Source organism: Callionymus lyra, chromosome 2 (assembly GCF_982586985.1).
Source record: "Callionymus lyra chromosome 2, fCalLyr1.hap1.1, whole genome shotgun sequence".
Lineage (NCBI taxonomy): Eukaryota > Metazoa > Chordata > Actinopteri > Syngnathiformes > Callionymidae > Callionymus > Callionymus lyra.
In genome coordinates this window covers 13,447,343-13,469,498 of record NC_141819.1, presented here as the reverse complement: position 1 = coordinate 13,469,498, position 22,156 = coordinate 13,447,343, and the positions used below count along the sequence as shown (strand labels likewise).

General features: G+C 36.3%; 1 protein-coding gene across 2 annotated transcripts in view; it reads left to right on the top strand.

The window, feature by feature from the left end:
- negr1 (neuronal growth regulator 1) overlaps positions 1-22,156 on the top strand; it is a 187,715-nt gene that overhangs the window by 73,708 nt on the left and 91,851 nt on the right. For both annotated transcript variants that reach the window (XM_087783591.1, XM_087783592.1), the window contains exon 3: positions 3,863-3,988. In XM_087783591.1, the coding sequence (XP_087639717.1) occupies positions 3,863-3,988 (126 nt within the window). The remainder of the gene's footprint in view (positions 1-3,862; positions 3,989-22,156) is intronic.

Genomic DNA, 22,156 nt, shown 5'->3' with positions numbered 1-22,156 from the left:
GGATTTTAAAACCGAGGATCAGTAACAAACGAGTGACGCTACTACGTCCATTATAAGAACCATCTGTCTGATCAAAAAAGCCAAAGTGATTACCAAAAAAAAACAGAAACGGTCCTTTGTTTTTACTACGGGTCCTTAGATTGTAAAAGTTAATTTGTTGGAAACTTTCTGTAGTTGGTTTAGAAGTTAATTTTTTTTATCAATGCCATTCTTGTTCTGTAGCAAATAGTTATTTTTCAGCATCACTTCAAGCCAAACGCAATCTTCAACAGAAGTAGCCTTGAAGAGGATTAATTAGCTTTTGACTCTGGGATTTCTTAAAATTGTCGCTTGCCGTTCAGTTCTGTAACATGTCCTTATCTGTATTTTGCTGAGGAACGGAAGGCTGCAAAGCATAGCTGTGGGGTTGCGGCAGTAATTGCAATCCCTTTCCGCCGCACAAAAACACGTTCCATCCTCCTACACCAATACACATTTCTGGTTCCAACAGATTCAGGATAAATCCTTTATTTATTTATTTTGATCAGCACTCTACCGGCCATTCTCTCGATTGTCACTCCAGTGTTTCGTCGGCCGACAATGGCGTACATTTTTCAATAATGAGGCATGTTGGAAAAAAATGAAATGCAAAAAAGTTCCTGGATGAGAAGAATCAAAGTTCAAGAAACAAGTGCTCAGAGATGTACCTCCTTATTCATGTGGGACTGATTAGTTTGGCTTGATAATGCAGTGTTTTGTAGAGATTCTGGCTTGTCTGAACGATGTGCTGATTCATTGCCAACATGTTTTTCTTCTCTAAATAGCTTTTGCGAAGAAGAAAAACAGGAGATACATCAATGTTAATGGATTGAATGACAGACCTGGCGGAATCGATGCCTACTGACTTGGAATTTAATAGTCTTTTTGCACATTGTTTGGGGTTTTTTTCTGCCAAGGACGTTTTGTTTTCGGCAGTTTTGGAAAATACTTTAAAAACAGGGAACAATTGGAAACATTTTGGTTGTGTTTCAGTTTACAATCTGAACCCTGTAGCCCAACCTTAATGGCTCTGCGGAGAAGGTTTTACCCTCGTGTTAGCTCAGGGTCAAGGTGACCCGGAAGCCCGAAAACAAATGTGTTTGTGGTATCCCTTGTATTGTCTCTGGGAAAAGATGAACGACTTCCACCACCGTGTATGTATTTAGGGGAGCCAGGGAGGTTGTTCACCTTGACCCAGAGACCACACAGGGGATACCACGAACACATTTGTTTTCGGGGCCTTTGGGTCACCTTGACCCTGAGATGACACAAGGGTTAATGTCCGCACTGAGATACAAAATGCAAGACGAAAAAAGTGTGGGCTGCAACAGGAGCCTTAAGTTAGTTTCTTATTAGTAGTTTATTTTTTACCCTTTATCAAGTTAAGAGTGTGATAGATAGAGAAATGGATGGATGGATGGGTGGGTGGATGGGTGGGTGGATGGATGGATAGAACGATGGATAGAACAATAGAACGATCTATCGATCGATAGATAAAAAACAAAAACATTTTGCAATTACAGCAGCGAAAGAAGATAGAAAGCATTTTCCCTGCGCCCCTCCTTGTCTTAGCTGTCACAACTGTACAATTTATAGAACACAATTGAGTGAACTTGACAGGAACACGCTTGCGAGGAAACACCAATGCAACATCTCTCAGACGGCAATAATCAATGCAACTGAAATGAATTTGAAATAAATGAAAAATCCTGAGCGGCCCGGTAACAACAAATGGCTTTTCAGGCTGGCGGTTGATAACAAATACTGTACAGGCTCATGCTTTCTTGTCCACTGTGTGAACTTGACCTTGTTTCTTTTGGTTTCTACTGGTTTGTGCAAGAGCTACAGATGTCCCTCTGAGCTCATTTGAACTTGATCATAAATGATGCAAGAGAAATGTTAAAATCTTTAATTGTTTAGAGGTAATAACATTGGGTGAAAATCATCAGTTTATTGATAAACTTTAGCTTACTCAGGAGCAGTGGTGGCTGGTGAAATGTTTTTTTTAGGTGGGGCTCGTGAATCAAGACTTCACCTTCCTCAACAGAAACATAATAATAACTACTAAATACACTAAATTATTAAAAAGAAACTATTGTAAAGTTATTAAAAACCTTTCTATGCACCAGGACATAAGACATCATTTATTGATTCATTCAATTTCTACCGCTTTATCCATTATGGGGGTCGCGGGGAGACTGGAGTCTATCCCAGTATCATAGTGCGAGAGGCAGGAGACACCCTGGACAGGACGCCAGCACCCTAACAGAGACAACCATTCACGCACACACTCATACCTACAGACAATTTCCACAAGATCTCAATAAACCTCTGTATGTTTTTGGACTGTGGGAGGAAACCGGAGTGCCCGGAGTAAACCCCCGTAACACGGGGGAGAACATACAGACTCCACACAGAAAAACACAGCCAAATCAGCAGGAGTGGGCGCCCTCTATGGGCGAGCCGCCACCGCTCAGGAGACTGAGGTATATACACAAATATCTTCTTATCCACAATTTTCACCGTTATGAGACTTGAAAGAGAGATTCTTCATAACTCCAGGATGAACCAACCGGTCCGAGCTGCTCAGAACCCACGCAGACAGACCCCTGAAGGTGTGGAGAACAACAATCTATAACTTGTAGATAGAATACCAAGCGAAGGTATTGATGTCAGAATCAAGAGGTGTCGGTGTATTTCTGGAGAATAGCAAGTAGAGTCGAGTGTGTGTCGCTTTGAATTCATGTCGCACCACAAACTTTTCGGTTGCTTCATTATACTTACACTTGTGTGTGTCATACTTTAAAGACACTGCTTTGGAATACATGGAAAGTCTTTATATTTCTATATAGTGTTACTTATAAATTAAATTAAAAATAAGTTGTTTTTTTTTCTGTTTTGGGTTAAACAAATTTTACGACCAATTTAAATCCCTGTTTACATTTAAACACACATGACAAGGAACTAGAATTAAAACTTTTATTTTCTTTTTTACTTCAATCCCATTTGTCCTGTGTTTGCAGTGTAACAGTTAATATTATACAACTGTACACCTTAAAATTACTATATTTTTTAATAAATCATACATGCACATCATATCATTTCCAAACTGCAATTAAATTAATTAATAATTACTTTTTTAGACAAACAATGAACTGTTACAAACATATAGTTTTTAATATTATCAAATAATATTCGAACGATCAAACAAGACTTCACGTTAAAGACAAAAATGTGGTTTGTTTTTCATGTCTGTATTAGTAAGAGTACACAATAAAAGCCACCAAATAGAACTTCTGAAATTTGATTTACTCACTCCACACATTGACAATCCTTCAAAAATCCAGATGTTCATTTTAGCACCTCCAACATCTGTATTGACAATCTCTTGATACCTTTGATTTATTTTTCAACAGTTTGACATAGATTAACACCTGTTATCAAAAAAAAATATGGCCCCATTTTCATGTATTTTTGCCCAACTTTTAGGGGAAAAATGCATAACTTGAGTTGGTTCCCTTGTTTGGATACATCACGTTAAAAATAGGTTGTTTCAGAATCAGACGGTGAATCTTTCCTCTGCTTCGACTATTCCCTATATTGGATTGAATCCCTTTTCGTGTCATGAAAACACTCTGATCCGACTAACAACTTTATTAAATTTGATTTATTTTTTTTCTGATTCATAATCTGCTAGAAATGTCTCTCCGGACATATTTCTTTAGTCCCTTTCCTGCTAATTGAGCTGAAACATGGTTAAATTGACACTTGAAAAATTGAAATCAAATGAAAAAAGAAACGCATGTGTTTATTTGTGACTGTGTCTCTCTCTCTCTCTCTGCAGTTCCTCCCAAGATATACGACATTTCTTCTGACATCACGGTAAACGAGGGCAGCAACGTGTCGCTCATCTGCACAGCCAGCGGGAAACCTGAGCCAGCTATTTCCTGGAGACACATAACCCCATTAGGTGAGTTCAGTGAACTTCTCACACGGCGATGCAAATGAACAGGCAGATGGATAAGAGGACGGCTGCACCATCGGGAGGGAAAGAGCCGTGAATAGAATCAATTGGAGAAGGCAGGAAAGGACCGGTTTTTCTATTTTTCGCCGGTGTGAAGATTGAAAAGTGAAAGGTGGATTGTGTACTTGGATAGAATAGTGTGTAAACTGTCTTCAATTAAGTTGAAATTCAAATAATACAACTAATTGAAGTCGTTTTTTTGGATTTATATTCACACACCACACCATGTATTTTGGTGACTATTAGGGCATTCTAATTTTTTTAAAATTTAAATCCTGAATTATATTTAACTTTTTTTTTTTTTTCCAAAACCACAACCTTTTTTTTTTATTATTCCTTTATTATAGCCTTATATACCTGATTAGTATTTGTCCCACATAGTTAAATGCACTAGAACTGTTCCCTCGTCATTGAACGCACCGTGTCAATCTGATGCAGAAAACATGAGTTTGTGGTGATTTTGTTGTGATTTTTCTCTTGTTTTATTTGATATCAATTATTTTAGCATAGTTTTTATTTTGTAAACCACCTATAGCCTTGTATTAGTTTTGTATTACCATCTTTAATTGACATAGGGTCTCGTCTTTTCCTCAATGATCATTCCTAGTTCAAGAAAAAAATTAATTTGATATGGAAGTCAGACCTGTAGACCGATTTAGGTGAAACACTCTGACTCTTCTAAAGTCTCTCAGCTTAGAATGTCTAAAACATATTTTGTGTTTTCCTTCAAACATTTTAAATTAGTTGCTGTTTTATTAAGGAATTACAGTTATTTCAATTTTTTCTTCTTTCTTTTTGTCCATCTTATTCATTTTTATCAACCTTTCTTTCATATCATTTAAGAATAAAATAGAATATTTTAATAAATAACATTACATTTTCATGTTTAAAGTGCGTATTAAGTGTATTCACGGACAGTTCTGTTGACTGACAACTAAAATGTTGTTAAACAAGTGAGCATTCAACAGTTTGTTTGCTCTAAGTATGTTTATATTATTGACACGCATGAATTATTATTTAACTTTTTTAAATTGTATATTTTTTATCCCAAAACCAAAAAGAAACGTATTTATTATTCTTGTATTATTACCTTTAAGTCTAAACCATATTGTGTTTCCGTTCCTTTCCATTGTTTTCTATGAATTGTATTTGTAAGTAAGTAATTTATATTTATATAGCGCTTTTCCAGACCAGGGTCACAAAGCGCTTAAACAATCAAAACAATACTCAATAAAATATATACTTTAAAGGTCAAGATAAAACTGAGAACATCACAGAAAATCAAGGAAAAGCCTGAACAAATTTGTCCCACGAAATGCACCAAAAATGTGCCTATATTATTGAACTCACAATGACAATCTAATGCTGAGAAATTAAATCACGTCTCGTTTTAATCGATGTAAATGAATGAAAGATAGTTTTTATTGTGTCACCAAGTCGCACAACATCAAGACACACTGCTCATATCTGTTTTATCTAAACATGTTAATATTATTAACAGAAATGAATCTCAATCTGAAGATTATTGGCCTTAATATACCAATAATAAGACAAAAATCAACACAAAGACTAATAATAAAAACTAATCCTTTCGTCATTGGCTCCCCCTAAACCCCATTACCGCAGCTGCCACTTGTGTTGTGCCCTCATTTCAATATTAATGGATTATCTGCCGATCTGACGGCGGCGAGGACGACTGCGTTTATCTCCTGACTGTCTCCTCTCCGGCGTGATTGCTGCGAGGGGAGTTTTTTCTGAAGATGATCAAAAGAGCCGTCCTCGGCGTCCGAGTGGCGGTCACTCGTTCCACTTTGAAGTGTCCACACTTTGAAGTGTGCAAGGGAAGGAATTAATGGCGGCCAAATGAAAGGGGCCATCAAGGTGTATAATCGCCCGCCGTCTTGATACCTGTCAGACGAGAGCCGCTGTTTGTTTCGCGCAGCCTTAGAGTTCAAGGGACTCGCACAAAGGAACAAGTGAACTCATTCTCCAACTTGTTATGCCTTATTAAAAGATAGGATGCTTTAAACATAAACACTGAATAAATAGTAAAAAAAAAAAGTTATAACTCAGACTCCAGACGGATTAAGGATTTAAGAACACGGAACATTTTCTTTTGTTTTTACCCTCAAAGCCGTTCCTGTTGTTGCGGCTTCTTCTGCCACGATATATCAAAAGCACACATTGTCGCTTTGTTAAGTTCTTAAGTCTTATTTTTGTTTCGCTTGTGCTTTAAAAATACTTCACTTGCATACCTGTTAGCAAAGGTGTGTTGATCTGCAGACTCGTCTTCAAGCTGTTGGGAGTAAAATGTAAATATTGAACCTAATTTTAAGCTTGGGAAAATGGTGTCACAACACGATCTGGAACTTCTAATCCATGCGTTTGTGTCTTCTCGTTTGGACTATTGTAAAAGTTTTATTTCAGGTCTAAACAAAAAGGAGCTGCCTCGCCTCCAGTTAATACAAAACTCTGCAGCGAGAATTCTGAGTTGCTCTAGTAGAAGAACTCACATTTCCTCGATCCTTAAAACTCTTCACTGGCTGCCAGTTTCTTTCAGGATAATTTTTTTAATTCGGGTTCTGACTTTCAGATCTATTCATGGTCAGACTCCTCCTTACATCACTGATCTGATCCAGACTTACACCCCAGCTCGGGCTTTGAGGTCTGTGGATCTGCTAAACTAGTTGCTAGTTGCTCCTAAGCTTTGGAACGATCTTCCTCTCCCTCTGTGTTTGATGATCTACTGACTCCTTCAAGAAAAACATCTTAAGACACTTTTATTTGTGCTTTTTTTCCCCTAATTAGACATTTTAAACAATGTAAAAGGAATAAAGTTAAATGTAAAAATTAAATCGAAGCATGTTTAAAACTAGTATGTGTTGACACACAACACTTATAATTGTCAATTTAAACTGGAAACATTCGGTGCGTGTGAAAAAACGTGCTAATTTGAGCTTGGAATCAAAACAATAAAGCGTTTTTAATGCACAGATTGCATTCACTGGCTGTGAAGAGAAGAGTCGCTGCCAGAATGTTTGGGTCTTAATGAGCTTAAAATACCAGTGCCTTGTTGAAATTTAATTTACAGAGAAATTATCAAAAAGAAAAATCCTCACGCAATAGAGGTTGTTTCATCTTTATCAACCTCGCGCTCATGTACCCTTGAGCGAGGAACATACCCCCTGCTGTTTTGGCGCCGCTGCCCAGTTACCATTAGGTTAAGACACATTTGAAGCTATTAGATTAGTGTGCGTCGATATTCCCACGCTTCTTTAAAATATTTATGGTTAAATTATTTGATTTGGTGAGTGTGTAAGTATAATAGGGTGACAGCAGAATCTATGCAGTGGTATTATTGCACCACATGTTGAGTCTTACTCTTCACCAGTGCTTCTCAATTACTTGCATATAACCACATTTGTTGGTCTTTAAAATTATTTTAATTTCACTGAGCATAATTTTGATTCTTTAAGATGGCAACTAATGTCAAAACCCTTACTTTATAAAGTTCACCTCGGTCTGAAATCCAGGCGAACGAGAGGTTACGAGAGCGGAGTCCATTATGATGTAATAATGGCTTCGCTCCTCATCCAGCCAGCTGTAATCACACCCTGCTTTGTTCATACAACGAGTCCCTTGGAGGTGGAGACTTTCAGGATTGATGACGTGGTAATAAATCTCGATACTTGACCAATCACAGAAGAGTGGGTGTGGTTCTGATGAACAAGGGTCTCCTGAAAAAGTGTTTTTAGTGGGCGTGGTTATGGTAAACCAGATTTAATTTCCAGAAAAACAAAGTATTTTCAGTGGGCGGGGCTTAAGATCATTTTCTAATGTCAATATTTCAATGAAAAGAGAGTTTTGTACAAACAGACACTGTTGATACAAGTTAAGATATCTTTAAGACAAGCTTAAATAAAGACGTTAAATTGCCTTAAAAAATTAAAATATGAAATTAAATCCTTACGTTCTGAAAATCCCCCCCGCAATATATAAATTCCACAAAATATTTTTATTTTCAAACACTTGCATCATTTTAAAAACATGAAATCCTTAATGGATACTCGACCCGTAAAACATTTTACAGCTCCTCTGACTACGCTGTGTCCCCACCCTTGTCAGTAATATACTGAACCAAAGGTAATTTATTTCGCAGCGGTCAGGTTGAGGGTTTTTACGCAGGTCAGTGAATGCGTCATGTGACGGTCGTGGAAGTGTTTTCTGGTTCCGGGGTAAAGGGAAAGGAGGGACAGTTATATTGTTCGAGATGTAATCTTGTCTTACAGGAGATAATTGATCTGATAATTAAACATGTTTTAAATCATAATGAGAAAGTCAAGACTTTACGATCTTATTTTACGCTCCATACTGTCTGCAGCAAACAACAGTCTTTCCTCGTCTCCACCATAGTCACATCGACACCAACATACACTTCAATATTGTTTTAGCCTTTGGCTAACTTTTATTTGTCTCATTATCTCCGCCTCTCTATTCATCCCTGTACATTATTTTTGTCTACCACTGTAGTGGATGTGCAATTACTCTGAAAAACAAAAAAAACTGTTCCCCGAGGGTCACCTGTGTCTGTTCTCCAAAATGTATTTCCCCAGATTTATGAGGCATATTAACCAAACGTTGTCTCTGAGAGTACGAGGTTGTCTTCTCAACATGGAGTCTTGAACCAGAGAAGCTCAGACGAGTAATCAAATGCTGATTGAATAATTAAATTCATAAAAATAATAGATTCATTGTTGTTGCTTTGACTAATCGTTCGTAACGCAATCTTCTCAACAATTAAAATACGTCTTATACAACGAACAAAAGCCTCTGTAGATGATGTGTGTAGTACATAAAATTAATTTATCTAACGAATTCCATCATTTGAATTGAAAAAAAAAACCTTGTAAAATGTACTGTAATAACAGATTATCTACCCACCTTAACTGTAGCTGGTTATTTTTTACAACCTCTTCCAAGCTTTGCTATTATTTAATTTATTTATCGTATTATTTGATTTTTATGTCATTATGTGTTGATTACTCGATTGAATAATCACAGTGGTGAAGTGCTTGAAACATAAAAGCCCTAAGAAAGCGTATGCAGCAATCAAGGAGCTAATTTTACTTCATAAAACAGCGTAAAATCAAATCAACAAACAAACGTCTGTGATTCCTGAAAGGTCTTGAAACTGTTATGCAGGACGTAGTTTTTAACTTCTGTCAAATGCAAAACAATCTATTTTGAAGTATTTGATCAGCAGTAGGGCTGTGTATTGACAAGAATCTGATACGATATATTCCGATATATTGCAATATGTATCGATACTGTAGAAACCATTTGTAGCATGGTCGAGTACTTGAGACTGTCGTTTCGGAATTTACTACTACTTTTATTCATTTTGAAACCAAAATATGTCCAGACATCAGCCTTAAGAGTCGATTGTATCCTCTTGTCCTCAGTCATCGCCGAATCTTGCTGGATTTCAACGTTCCTTTAGCTGTGTAGGACGTGATGATTGCTGCCAATATTTGTATGTAAATAAAAAAACAGTATTGAACTACAAACTATAAAAGAACAATGGTAACAAAGGAAATATAAACCAAAACTGAAAAAAATAAAGAAAATAAATGATACAGTGCTGTAGAATAACAATACAGTACGATTGCCACTTCAATATTTTAAAACATCTAATCAGCAGTGTTTATACTGTAGAAGCCAATCAAGTAAAAAGAAAACAAATTGGCCTTTAAAACACTTCTAAATCCAGATGGAACAATGGAACACCAGCACAATGTAATCACTTTATTTTTCATCAACATGAACTTGCCTTCAATAACAAGAGTCAGCCATGGAGGTGATAATTGACTGCTGCAGCGCAAACAAAAGTTTCAAAAGTTGCTGGTGGTTACTTTGCTCTAAGTGATGGTATTGTGTTGCAGTTACCTTCCAGCGGAGCAGGTTTGTTCAACTCTGAAGCACTTACAAGTATGAGCATTAGGAAAAAAAAAAACAAGGGTTGTCAAAGTTTCATTCATAAGAGGTAATAATAGGCTTCACACCATTACCGTGTTCTGGCTCTTTCTCGAACATCGCAACGTGAAGGGGGTACATTTACTGTTACAAGAATGAAATCCAGAAGGAAACCTCCCTGGTTCTTCTATACAAATGGGACAAAAGGCCAGTTCTTCACATTCAACGCACACTTTTCTGTCTGCAATACATTCATATTTTTAGGACAAGCAACAATCAAATATCGTCAGCGTGAAGGATCCCGTGGTTGAAAGGCGTTTCTGCAGGTCATGTTAAAATACTTTGGACTTTAGGATGAGGGTTCCCCGGGGTTGCTTTGGAAGGACAAGGTAATGCTATGTTCTGGATAAAGTCATTCCTATATTTTGGAAAATGGGATTTGGACTTGGGGATCACAGTGGGGATTGTACAATTGCAATGCTGCCTCCTCCAGCTTAAGGACCATTTGAACCATAAGGACAGGGTGAAGTGGACACGGGAGCTTACTCACAATGAGGACGATGTAGGTTAGAAAAAGATGTTCCATTACAGGTCACCTAGGGTGATGATTTAAGTGTCTCTTAAATTGTTCTAGGACCTCTATTATACTCATCAGTATGTTTCTTTTTGCACAAAACTCTCATTTAATTCATCTCAGGCATTGATATTTACATTAGTAAGTACGCTTAAGCCCCGCCCACTTAAAATGCTCTGATTTGGCCGAGACGAAATCTCGTCCAAGCAACCACGCCCACTCTGCTCTGATTGGTCAAGGGTCAAAGGTAGGTTATGACCAGACCACACCTCTGCCAACTGGTGCCCTTTCAGTGATGCGTGAGACCTAAACAAAATAGATAAAATGTTAGCCATCAACAAAAACACGAGTTGCATTCAAGGTTTCACGTTAATTTCAAACTCGGCCCTGAAATTCCCGTTTTGTACTAAAAAAAACAATAATAAAAATAAGGTTTGCTGCTTAATGTACACATTTCGAAACACCTAAGGGCAGATGTAACTCTCACCATGTTTAATAATATTTATTTTGTTTAACATGTTGGTACTTAACCAATTAGTAAATGTTGTTGTACTCAGTATAAATGAATGTTTCAGAAGCAAACGTTTGGCGAATCCAGCGTCAAACTGAGGCTTTTTAATAAAGCAGTAGTCCTATAAGTGGATCGGGCACAGATACAATGACCCAAACGCAGGTCTTCGCTGGCCACTTGGAAACAAAAAAATCTTCCCATTGTTGTCTTTTTCCACCTTCCTTGGGGAGTTTGTGCAGGGACGTGGCATTCTTGCAATCTTAAAAAACACGCTATGTGACTGAGAGACATCTGACCAGCCATTTGTGTTAGCGGCTACTTATTAGCAGCGAGGAGGCGGCGCAACAATAATACATGGGCGTGTTTAGGGATTCTTGGCGAGGACATTTGCCCTCAGGAGAGTTGGGTTTTCACATTAGGTTCCCTTAATAAAAAAAAAGCAACGAATGAAGTTCATGGATGTGATGACTGAAGACATGAAGAGACTAATACGATCAAGAAAGGTTAAGGAACAGGAGGCTGACTGGCCGTGGCAACCCTTGACAAGGGAACCCCCAAAAGAATAATGAGTGTAGGTTTAATAGATGTTACATTCCCATGCAAATTAAATTCGAAATATCGTGGGACTCTGACTCCTCACTCGGTCGGCACGGTTGAAGTGAAGACGGATTTTAAATAGAAGTGACACCAAAGTAGTTTTATTGGTAATGAATTCAGAAGCCAAATGCCATCTTCAATTTAGCTCTTGAAATCGTATTAACTTCATTCTGAAAGCTCCCAATTCGTGACATGAGAGCGGCGTCGGTGGTCGGATGCTTCGCGGAGAAGCACGGCTTTTCTTCGAACCATTTTTATTTCATAGGTCACAGTAGGTGGGTGAGAATATCAGTCGACGTGGTTTGGTTTGGCTGGACGACTGGACAAAATGGCTTTGATAAGCTTCCTCCACTGAGATGTGAATCCATGGGATGTGTGACCTTTGAAAAGGCTGCATGGAAGACTAGAATACATATTTGATCCTCGCCTCTGATCTGACTCGACTGGGACACATTCGACTCTCCCGGCCGACAGCGACTGTAATAATCAGCCGCTACGCTTCACTTTGCATTTTTAATTGCGCGTCTCTGACGAAGACCTTAAAACCCGACCCAACAAAAGTCGTGTATCATGTGTACTTGTATTGTTTTCGTAATTTGCTTTAATTTGTTTTGATTGATTCGCGTTTCAAGAGCTGCCACTTCTGTGGTGGTAAGTCGAGGACGGCGATATGTGTTTCACGAATCAACATCTGAAGTTGAGCTGTTGAACTGAGCATCGCCAAACCTAAAGTGGTCCTCAATGGTTTTGGACATTTTGAAGTGTTGGTTGAATAAAATCATCCACTGTTAAAATGCAGATTAGATTTTTGATACCTGACACAGGAATACTAGTGGGAACACAAGAAAGGTTCTCAGTGTCTTTTAATGTTATCATGAATCTTTTATAATTCAAGACTTTGATTTGTGGTCAAGAAAGACTTAAGCTAAAAGGCCAAACTTAAATCAGATGATCCAAACTTGCGGGCTATTTTTGGCCATTACGATGATATTTTGGGGCTCTTTCGTATGAATCCATCATAGTACAATGTTAGATGGTTAAGGAATAAATATGGCCAAATCAATTGTTATCATTAATATAGGTTTGTTATGTAGTTAAAATGAAATATAATAATAATATAAAGAGAGAGAAAATTTAAATTCACAGGGAAACTATCCCAAAATACACAACACATTAACTAAATATGAAGATAGATGTTTATCAAAGATATACAGATAAATCGGTTGAAAGATTCATCACCCTGCGACGCTGTCTCGAAAATAATCCCAGTCTCTGCTTCATCGAAACTTTGGCTTTAATCTACTAATTCAATAACATCCTTTTCTCACTTGGAGTGCAATACATTGTCTGAAACTGTGTCTTCTCTACACAACTGCTTCAACCTCATCAACCCATCACTAGTTTCTTCCCTAACCTAAAGTCAAGATACGTGATGAGTGAAAGAAGAGGATAACAAGGTACAATGAGTGCCCTGCACAGGGTGACTTGACACTCCCGCAGGAATGGGTTGAGAAGTTTTGGCCATTTTGGTAGGAGAGCCAGGTAATACCCGTATTACGATGGTGCTCACTTAACTTGCCTTGGGTTCCACTGTGACGAGCTGGACCAAAACCCAGGCTTCCTTGATGATCTGATACTGTTCTCTGATCCGTGAACTGACCCCTCATAGGTACAGGGACATTCCTATTTAATAGTTCACCCAAACTATCAATGCTAAAACATCGTTATTCAATTATTTTCTTTAAAAAAAAAAGAAACTTTCCTCTTCAGTAGTGCCTTAATGTACCAAATGAAAATATGATGGAAGCTTAAAGGTTGTAGGCAATGGTTGAAAAGTTTTCCATTATTGAGGCGATGATGAAGTGTCTTCAGTAAGTGGGACCCCTTATTAGTTTATCCAGGTGGAGACAAAGCTTTTTGATTTATTGGTAGAGCCACAGACTATGGCGATTTAAAGAACTTAAAGTAGCATCAAAAGTGTTTTTTCTTCCCGCAGAGTTCACCATTGGCACTCGCTGTTTTGGATTGTGTGTTTAGCTAAAGTAGGTTTCCCCAGAGAGTCTCTGTCTTCAGGCTTTTGTGTGGACTGCTGCCTCTACCACCCAAACCTCGGATCGCGAGGCGGGTCAAATCCCATCATATGAAAAAGATATAGCATCATGAATGAGAAATGAGACGGCCTCGTCCCATGTGGATCTTGTGAGCTCTATTCTAGGTCCTTCCAAAATGAGTGTAGAAGATGGTTTTCGATGAGATTGATGGAGCGGAGAAATCGAAGTGCTTCATGATTAAGGATTTAGAAGAGGGTAGACGTACTACAGTCGAGTATCTCTGCAAATTCATTCCAAAACTATTCCAGTATTGTAAGCAGTAAGTCATGTAAAGCTAAATTAAATTTTGGGGGTTTTACTGCACGTGTCATGGCAGTAGGAAATCTCTCCCCCTAGCATCTGGCAGTTGACATCTGGTATCAAAAGTAAGCCGATGTAAAAGTTCTAAAAGCCAAAGTTCACTGAGTTTCCGCTTGAGGCCAGTTGCAGATAGACCAGAGGTCATATAAAGGCTTAGCAAAAAAAACAAAAAAGGAAACTAGTTTCACTATCTACAAACACTGTAATGATGTAAATCTTTTTCTAACGTTTGTTTTTGATTGTTTACCCGTCTATAGGCTAAACAGTCTCTGCTCAAAACGTCGATCTGTAGCTACAATTACAAAGGAAGTGAAGGTAGATTGCATGACATGTAACAAAAAACACTGCAGCCAGTTGCAAAAACTGGCTTTGGTGTCAGTTTGAGGTAAAACGAATAAATAAAAGTCACTACACTGAAATGTATATATACACTACACTGAAATGTATATTAACGATGGAGATACTCCATATGTACATCACAATAAAGTTTTACCTTACCTTACCTCACCATGCCTCACCTTACAACAACCCAAAAGTGGTTTAATGACCACCTTATTCTTTTCAGATATGGTATTTTAATTTACAAAATGAATGACATTCTGAAGTACTGGAGACGATTGTAGAGGTCCAGCTGATTGGACTTTCTTTTGCTCATCAAGTCAGCGCCTAAAATATAGAATTGGATCAACCAGCTGTAATTTGAAAAAGCAGATTTAGTTTAAAAAATAACTGGATTAAACGTGTGAAGTGTTCTGATTGCGTCAACCTAAAACAGACAGAGTGTGTTTACTCTGATGTCTGGACACAATATGTACTTAGTTATTTGTGTTAATGTTGTGCATAAGTGGCTCATATTCAATGTATGTTTGGCTGTTTTTAAGAAGGTTGATCATTTTGACTTGGCCAAACCGTCCTTAATATCTTAATCTCAAACACTCTACGGTAAACTCATGTTTACCATAACCACACCCACTCTGCTTTGATTGGTCAAACATCAAGGGTTTGTCACCACGGGTCATCAATCCAGGAGGTCTCCACCTCCAAAGGACTTGTTGTGTAAACAAAGCGGGGTGTGATTACAGCTGGCTGGAGGAGGAGTGAAGCCATTATTACGCCATAATAGACTCCGCTCTCGTAACCTCTCGTTCGCCCAGATTTAGGCGGGGGAGAACTTTATAAAGTAATACGTTCAAAACATGGTCATGATGAGAGAATTACTGCATTATGGAGTGCATTTGAGCCACAGAAGTTGGGTTTTCACATTAGCTAAACATTAAATAAGAAGGCAGATTTTGTAAAAAATAAAGTCAATCAATCCATCATTTAAACAAACATTCAATCAAAAATGCTTCATACCAATTTCCAACATGGCAGAGCTTAATTTAAATTGCACCATAGAGAAATAAATGATGAACAAGTGGAACAAGCATTTAAATAAATCATTAAGACGAACATAAACCTGAAGCTAACTTAGCATTTGCATTTGACATTAAGCCTCTTCCCTTTGTTCCATTTTTACTCCGGCCATGAGACGAACATGCCACGGATGGGACTAGAGTCTACATTTACATAAGCCCTTCTCACCGTAGCCCACAATTCTGGTTGACATGTTGAGTAGGCGCCAGCAGGCTCCGACACACAATGTAGCTGTGTGGGTTGTGCTACATTTCAGGAGGTAAAAGCATAAATTGAGGTAGAAAATGCTGCTCTATGCTATAATGGATTCCTTAGCGATGTCTGCTCTATCTGTTTATTGCAGCCCTGAAGGAAGAGTAATTCGCGGCTCCTCCACACAACAAGGGAAATTGCTGACTGCGACGGCATTTTCCACCGGGTTGGCATCCAATACAAAGCTAACGTCTGAGTTTTAATTAGCTCGGAATCAGTAAAAATCTCATGTCCAGATCTCTCTTTGATTCATGTTATTTGGTACTTTTCTCAGCGTTCATTTAAGTATTTGAAACGTGAGATTTAAGTAAACATATGAATAAATGATCGAGTTACGTTTATTATTCTCTCACCACCCTGGAATTACAAGTTGTATACAGGAATCTGCCTGAAAATATATATATTTTTATATAAGAATATCAGCATAAATCAAATTTTTATGGACATATTATTGTATGTATTCTACATAAGACACCGAAAAAGGATTGATTGTTAATATTAGTGTAGAAATGTTTAAGTCGCCACTGGTCACATTAAAACTCTTATGTTCAGATCTCTCTTTGATTCATGTTATTTGGTACTTTTCTCAGCGTTCATTTAAGTATTTGAAATGTGAGATTTAAGTAAACATATAAATAAATGATCGAGTTACGTTTATTATTCTCTCACCACCCTGGAATTAAAAGTTATATACAGGAATCTGCCTGAAATTATATATATTTTTATATAACAATATCAGCATAAATCAATTTTTTATGGACATATTATTGTATGTATTCTACATAAGACACCGAAAAAGGATTGATTGTTAATATTAGTGTAGAAATGTTTAAGTCGCCACTGGTCACATTAAAAATCTTATGTTCAGATCTCTCTTTGATTCATGTTATTTGGTACTTTTCTCAGAGTTCATTTAAGTATTTGAAATCTGAAATTTAAGTAATCTATGGACCTTATGAAACTGAATTATCATAGCCATGTTAAACAATATCAGTATTTATTCATTTTCAAAACAATAAATAAAGCTCAATAAATTCTTCAAAGTTATATGAATCTAGTTGTAGTCATGTTTATTTACCATTAGATAAAGATATCGCTTTAAATTTATGTTTTTAGCAATTGTCTCTTCTAGTTTGCAGTGAAATGGATTCAAATATAAGTTGATTGAAATATGTATGTACGTTTTAACAAATTCACTTGATTTATCTATAGTGCAAAATAGAACTTTACTTAGATGGAAAAAAAATGTCTACTAAAGTATTTTAAATGTTTACCAAGAACTAATTTTTTGGATAAAAAAGAAAAAAACACTTTTGATTGACTTTTGATGTGAATTAAATATAAATGATATGGCTTTAAATTACAATAAGACAATGATTACTTTTTCAATCAAAAGGTTTGCCAATCTGCCAAAACTTCTACAGCTACTAAACACAATTTGTATCTTTTGTTAAAACTGAAATTCGGTTCATTTTGTCTGCACAGTTTTTATATATATTCCGCTGAAAAGCGAGATGTCTTACTCGGTATAAAGTATATGATGATAGGAATATGTGTTCTTTTATTTCCAATAGGTCCAAAGAAAAAGTTTTGAACCACTTATAATAAACCTTTGAAAAAGTTTTTAGAAAACACTTCCATAGAAGTATCATTATACTCATTTATGAAACTAACTTTTGGTCTTTTTGGTCTTTGACATTTCTACTTCAGAGGAACATTTTTTTTTCCATAGTGTAGCTCTTCCTCGCACCGTTTTTTTCCAGTGTGTCTTTATATACAGCTGTTTCCGAACACATATATTTCAATTCATCGAAACGACTTGAGCCTTGTTTTAAAGATGGGTTTGGCTGTTAATGTCCAGACGGGACTATACGTAAGAGCAGTAAAAGCACTCTCTTCCCCGGCGGTGTCCAGGGATCTCTCTCTGTCAGGACTCTATAAAACGGCTACTAACCGATAATTGATTGAATATGAATATTTCATTTTCCGTAAGGACTGGTTCCAACTCTTGAAATCCCTAAACACATTTTCTCCGCCAACCTCGATTGTTTTACGATCCTTTGTTAGACTGATTCAATTCTCCTTCTGTTTGAGTTGACTCTTGAGGAGCCAGGTCCTGCCCAAATCAAATTAACCGACATTTCTTATATCAATGTATCAGATTGGAAGAGACGGATGCGGTGGGCACGATATGTCCCAGAAAAACCCCGTAGAAATGTAATATTGTAGGATTTGCACGTCTGCTCTCAACCAGGTTTTTATTCTCAGACGAGATTGTGGCGATAAAGCGTGAGGACAGGTTGCTCAGCATTACTGGCAGACTCTGTCTTTATTAAAACTGGAAAAGAAGGAAGCAAAAAACAAGTGATTCTCATGCAGCACTGCAACAACAAATGTCTGAGAGTGATCGTCACCGTGTGGGATTTGCAGTCAGTCGAGAGAGCGAATCACAGCAAATCTGATGTATTATTTCAGTGCTTCAAAACCTGACCAGAAAGTATAGTTTGTCCAAGAGTCTGGAGACAGTGAACACACAGTAGGGCTGTTTGTTTTTTAAATGAGTAGGTTAATGCTTTTAGTACTTAATGCTTTTAGCCATCGGCATTTTAATGGCAGCCAATTTATAAACTCATTGAAATATTGTTATTAATTCAATTCATTTATAGTCAAATCATAAAAAAGTATCTTCATATTATGACTGTTTTTCCCTTTTATAACAAAATGTTATCATCATCTCATCAATACATTAAACAAATGCAATACAAATAAAACCATTGTAATCATAATTTTAATACCTCTTTATGTGTTCCTGTGTTTATTCTGACAGTTCTGTTTTAAACTGCAATACTACTTCCAAAACAATCATCAAATTACATTTTATTAAATATTGTGATACTCTACACATTTATCTAGAAATAAATAAATAACACAGTATTTTTCTAAATTAAATTACAATACACATTTTGACTAAAACTATTTGCTTGAAAGCAACTTTTTATATATTTTTTTTGTGGCCCTATCTGTAGTAGTTGAGGTGTAAAATACGTTTTTTTTTACATTCACAAAGGAAAAATAAGGAATTTAAAGTATATATTGATATTATACTAGAGCTCAAAGAATTCAAACATATTACTGTATCAATATTTTTTCACACAACGTCGTACAACATATGAATAAATAATCGAGTTACTTTTATTATTCTCTCACCACTGGAAATAAACGCTATAAAAGTTATGAAAATATATCTATTTTATAAGAGAATATCATCATGAATCAAGTTTTTATAGACATATTATTGTATGTGTTCTGGATACAACAGTGAAAAAGTATTGATTATTAATATTAGTGTAGAAATTGTCAAGTCACCACTGGTCACGACTGGTTCACACATTTAAAGGGCGATTTGCATCTTCCAAAACCTTGATTAATTCAACATAAAAGATGAATTCAATCTTCTACCACTGCTACATAGAAACTACTTAACCTTAAATATCAGTTTGTTGAATGACTTCCCACAAATGCACCCACGGGTCAGCAAGTCTGGTTCCATTTCCTTAGTGCACACAGCGGACTTGATCATTTCCCTTTACGATGGATTCTAGAATGAAAGTGGCGCAATAGGTCAACCATGTTATTCGGACACTTTTTACGGTTGTGTGTTCAATTCCGATGCAACGGCGTACAGGGCACTGACCTGGAAAATACCCAATCAATATGTCTTGAGTAATGTTGAGACGGAATATTGCATTATGAGAAAAAAAAGTTTAAAAAAAACAAAACAAAGAAAAACTCACTGTAACAAAACCTGAAGTAATTTTCTGGTGATTTGTATAATTGGTCATTTCACGCAGCTCATGGGCTCGGCTAATGGCTCCTCGAAAATCCATAACTGCTTCGCTTGCTTTCGCATTCATTATCTTCCGTCGTCATAAGTAAATAGACTCAAATGATGGAGTAAACCCTGCACTTTTGTAATCATATCCTAACACTGGTTGTGGTAGAGGTTGATGTGAACTTGAATTTACTTTTAATTGTTTTCATGGAAACTCTTGTTAATGTCAAACATACAACAAGCTTTTATTTAAAACTCTGCTGATGATCACTGGGCCCGGATTGATAAGAACTCGGTGAAAGTCCTGAATGCTAAGATGCGTCTTTATTGTATGTGCGTCTCATAATAAATGGTCTCGATCTGCGAGTTGATTAATGAAGCTGTGAAGGAACAAACAGATGAAACACTGATGCTAAATTAATCAACGTCATTATCATTGAGCACGGCGGCATTATTTTTCACTCGTACCATGATTACAATTCATATTCATTTTAATCTAAAAAAATTAATAAGACATGGCGTTGTCAAGTACACAATGCTGCCTCGGACAAAAGGTGCTATTATGAGGACTACAACTATTATATAATAATAACAATTGTCATTTTATGTTATTAAGGTGACATTTTTGACGATTGTACACATTAGATTGAATGGAGATTTAATTATCACTGCTTTCCATAAAATAAAATAATGAAAATGTTACTTTTAAAGGTTTTATTATTATTTTTATATTGTTTTTCCGGAGTCAGAATCTTCTGATTTGATTGTGGTATTGGTGTGATAGTGATATAAATATACAAAATAATACGAATTAAATAAAAAGAGATTAATAAAAATAAAACGCAAAATAAAGTAAGAGACACACAATAAATGTCATATAAATAATAAAATAAAATAGTTATATTTCATTTGAAAAATCATGATCTGGATAGCAAATGGGTAACTTTCGAAGTAATATTTAAAACCAATATGCTCATATTTAACATAATTTCATATTACATACTATTATAACTACACTGAAATGTATATTTTGCTTGGAGTTTAGTGATTTACAGTATGTAGTATGTAGTAGAGTCTTAATCTTCCTCTTTTAAAGCAGAGTGTTTTATTTATTACAGCAAAATGTGCTGAAGGTCTGGAAGGATTTATCCACTCAAACTGTGTTTACATTCATCAGGAACTGACGTCTTTACATGTTCACAATATCCAAATAACATAACATGAATTTAACATAATCACTGGCAGCAAACACTTGACTCAGCAGCTGAAGGTCGACGGCTGTAAAGGTCTATAGATGTTGACGTATCGGGACCTTGACGATTGGACTTGAGTACAATTGAAGGAAGTTATGTTCTGAGGCGATTAATGTAATATATTGCAGGAAAAATGGCTGATTTTATTTGAGCTGTAAAACCTTCTGTGTTGATTTAAAGGAGCATCAACAGTCAGTTCTGATCTGCAACTGTTTGTCTCCAGACATCGTCCACGATACTTGGAAAAACAAAATCAAACAATTCATACTAAACTCGTTGAAAAGATTTTTCTTCCGATCTTTTGGTAAACAAACACGTTTTATTTTGTATCACAACAATACAAAGTTGAAATAATTCCTTGTATATGACTCTAACCAGGAAGCAGTCACTTTTACCTTCTTACAAAAACCCAAAAGACACTTAAATATCAATAATGTCATAGAACAAATGCAAATATTACTTTAAATACACACCATTTCATCATCAACATACCATGTTAAATAACATCCACCAATGCACCAATGCATGCTGGGATGTCAGTTGCTGAAAACATATTTTCCATATACGTTGTTCCATTTCCATAATATGTTTTTATTAAATATGAAGCCCGATAAGGTTTCCTTAGTTTTTGCAACGCAGAACTTGATTTAACATAAACCACTAGAACACTGAAACGAGTTAATTCAAATATACTTGTATACTAAAAATGAAGTTGTATCTCCAATATTGCTGAAATACTTTTAACACTGGAGGTTGAAAGCTACCTACAAAAAGGACTTTCTTCTCTCCATGCATTTACTCTACTTATGTTAAAAAAAGCCCCCAAAAAAATAAACAGACAGACCAATAATGACTAAAGATAGGAGACAATAAACATCTCTGGCAATTAAATACATTACAGAGGTTTGCACAGTATCTTGCTTAAGTGCATACAGTACCAAACATGCAATGGAACAAATCGTTTTTTTTGCAGTATAACAATTTTAATTATTATTATTGAATTAGTCTCGGTATTAAGTATCAAATAAAATTATATATCACCAGCTTCACAGTCAGATTTCAAACAGGAATATGATTGGATTACGAATGTGTTTGACTCTTTGGTCGATAAAACAGGGATTTTCTTTTTAAAGTTTGATTTAAGTACGATTTCGTCATTGATCCTATAGAACTCATAAGACTCTCTGATGTTCCTACAGGCCTTTATCATCATGTCATGTTTTTATCATCAAGAAAGTGCTCGTAAAAATAAATGAATGCATTCTAGCTATTGATCAGAGAGTATGTTTACATTC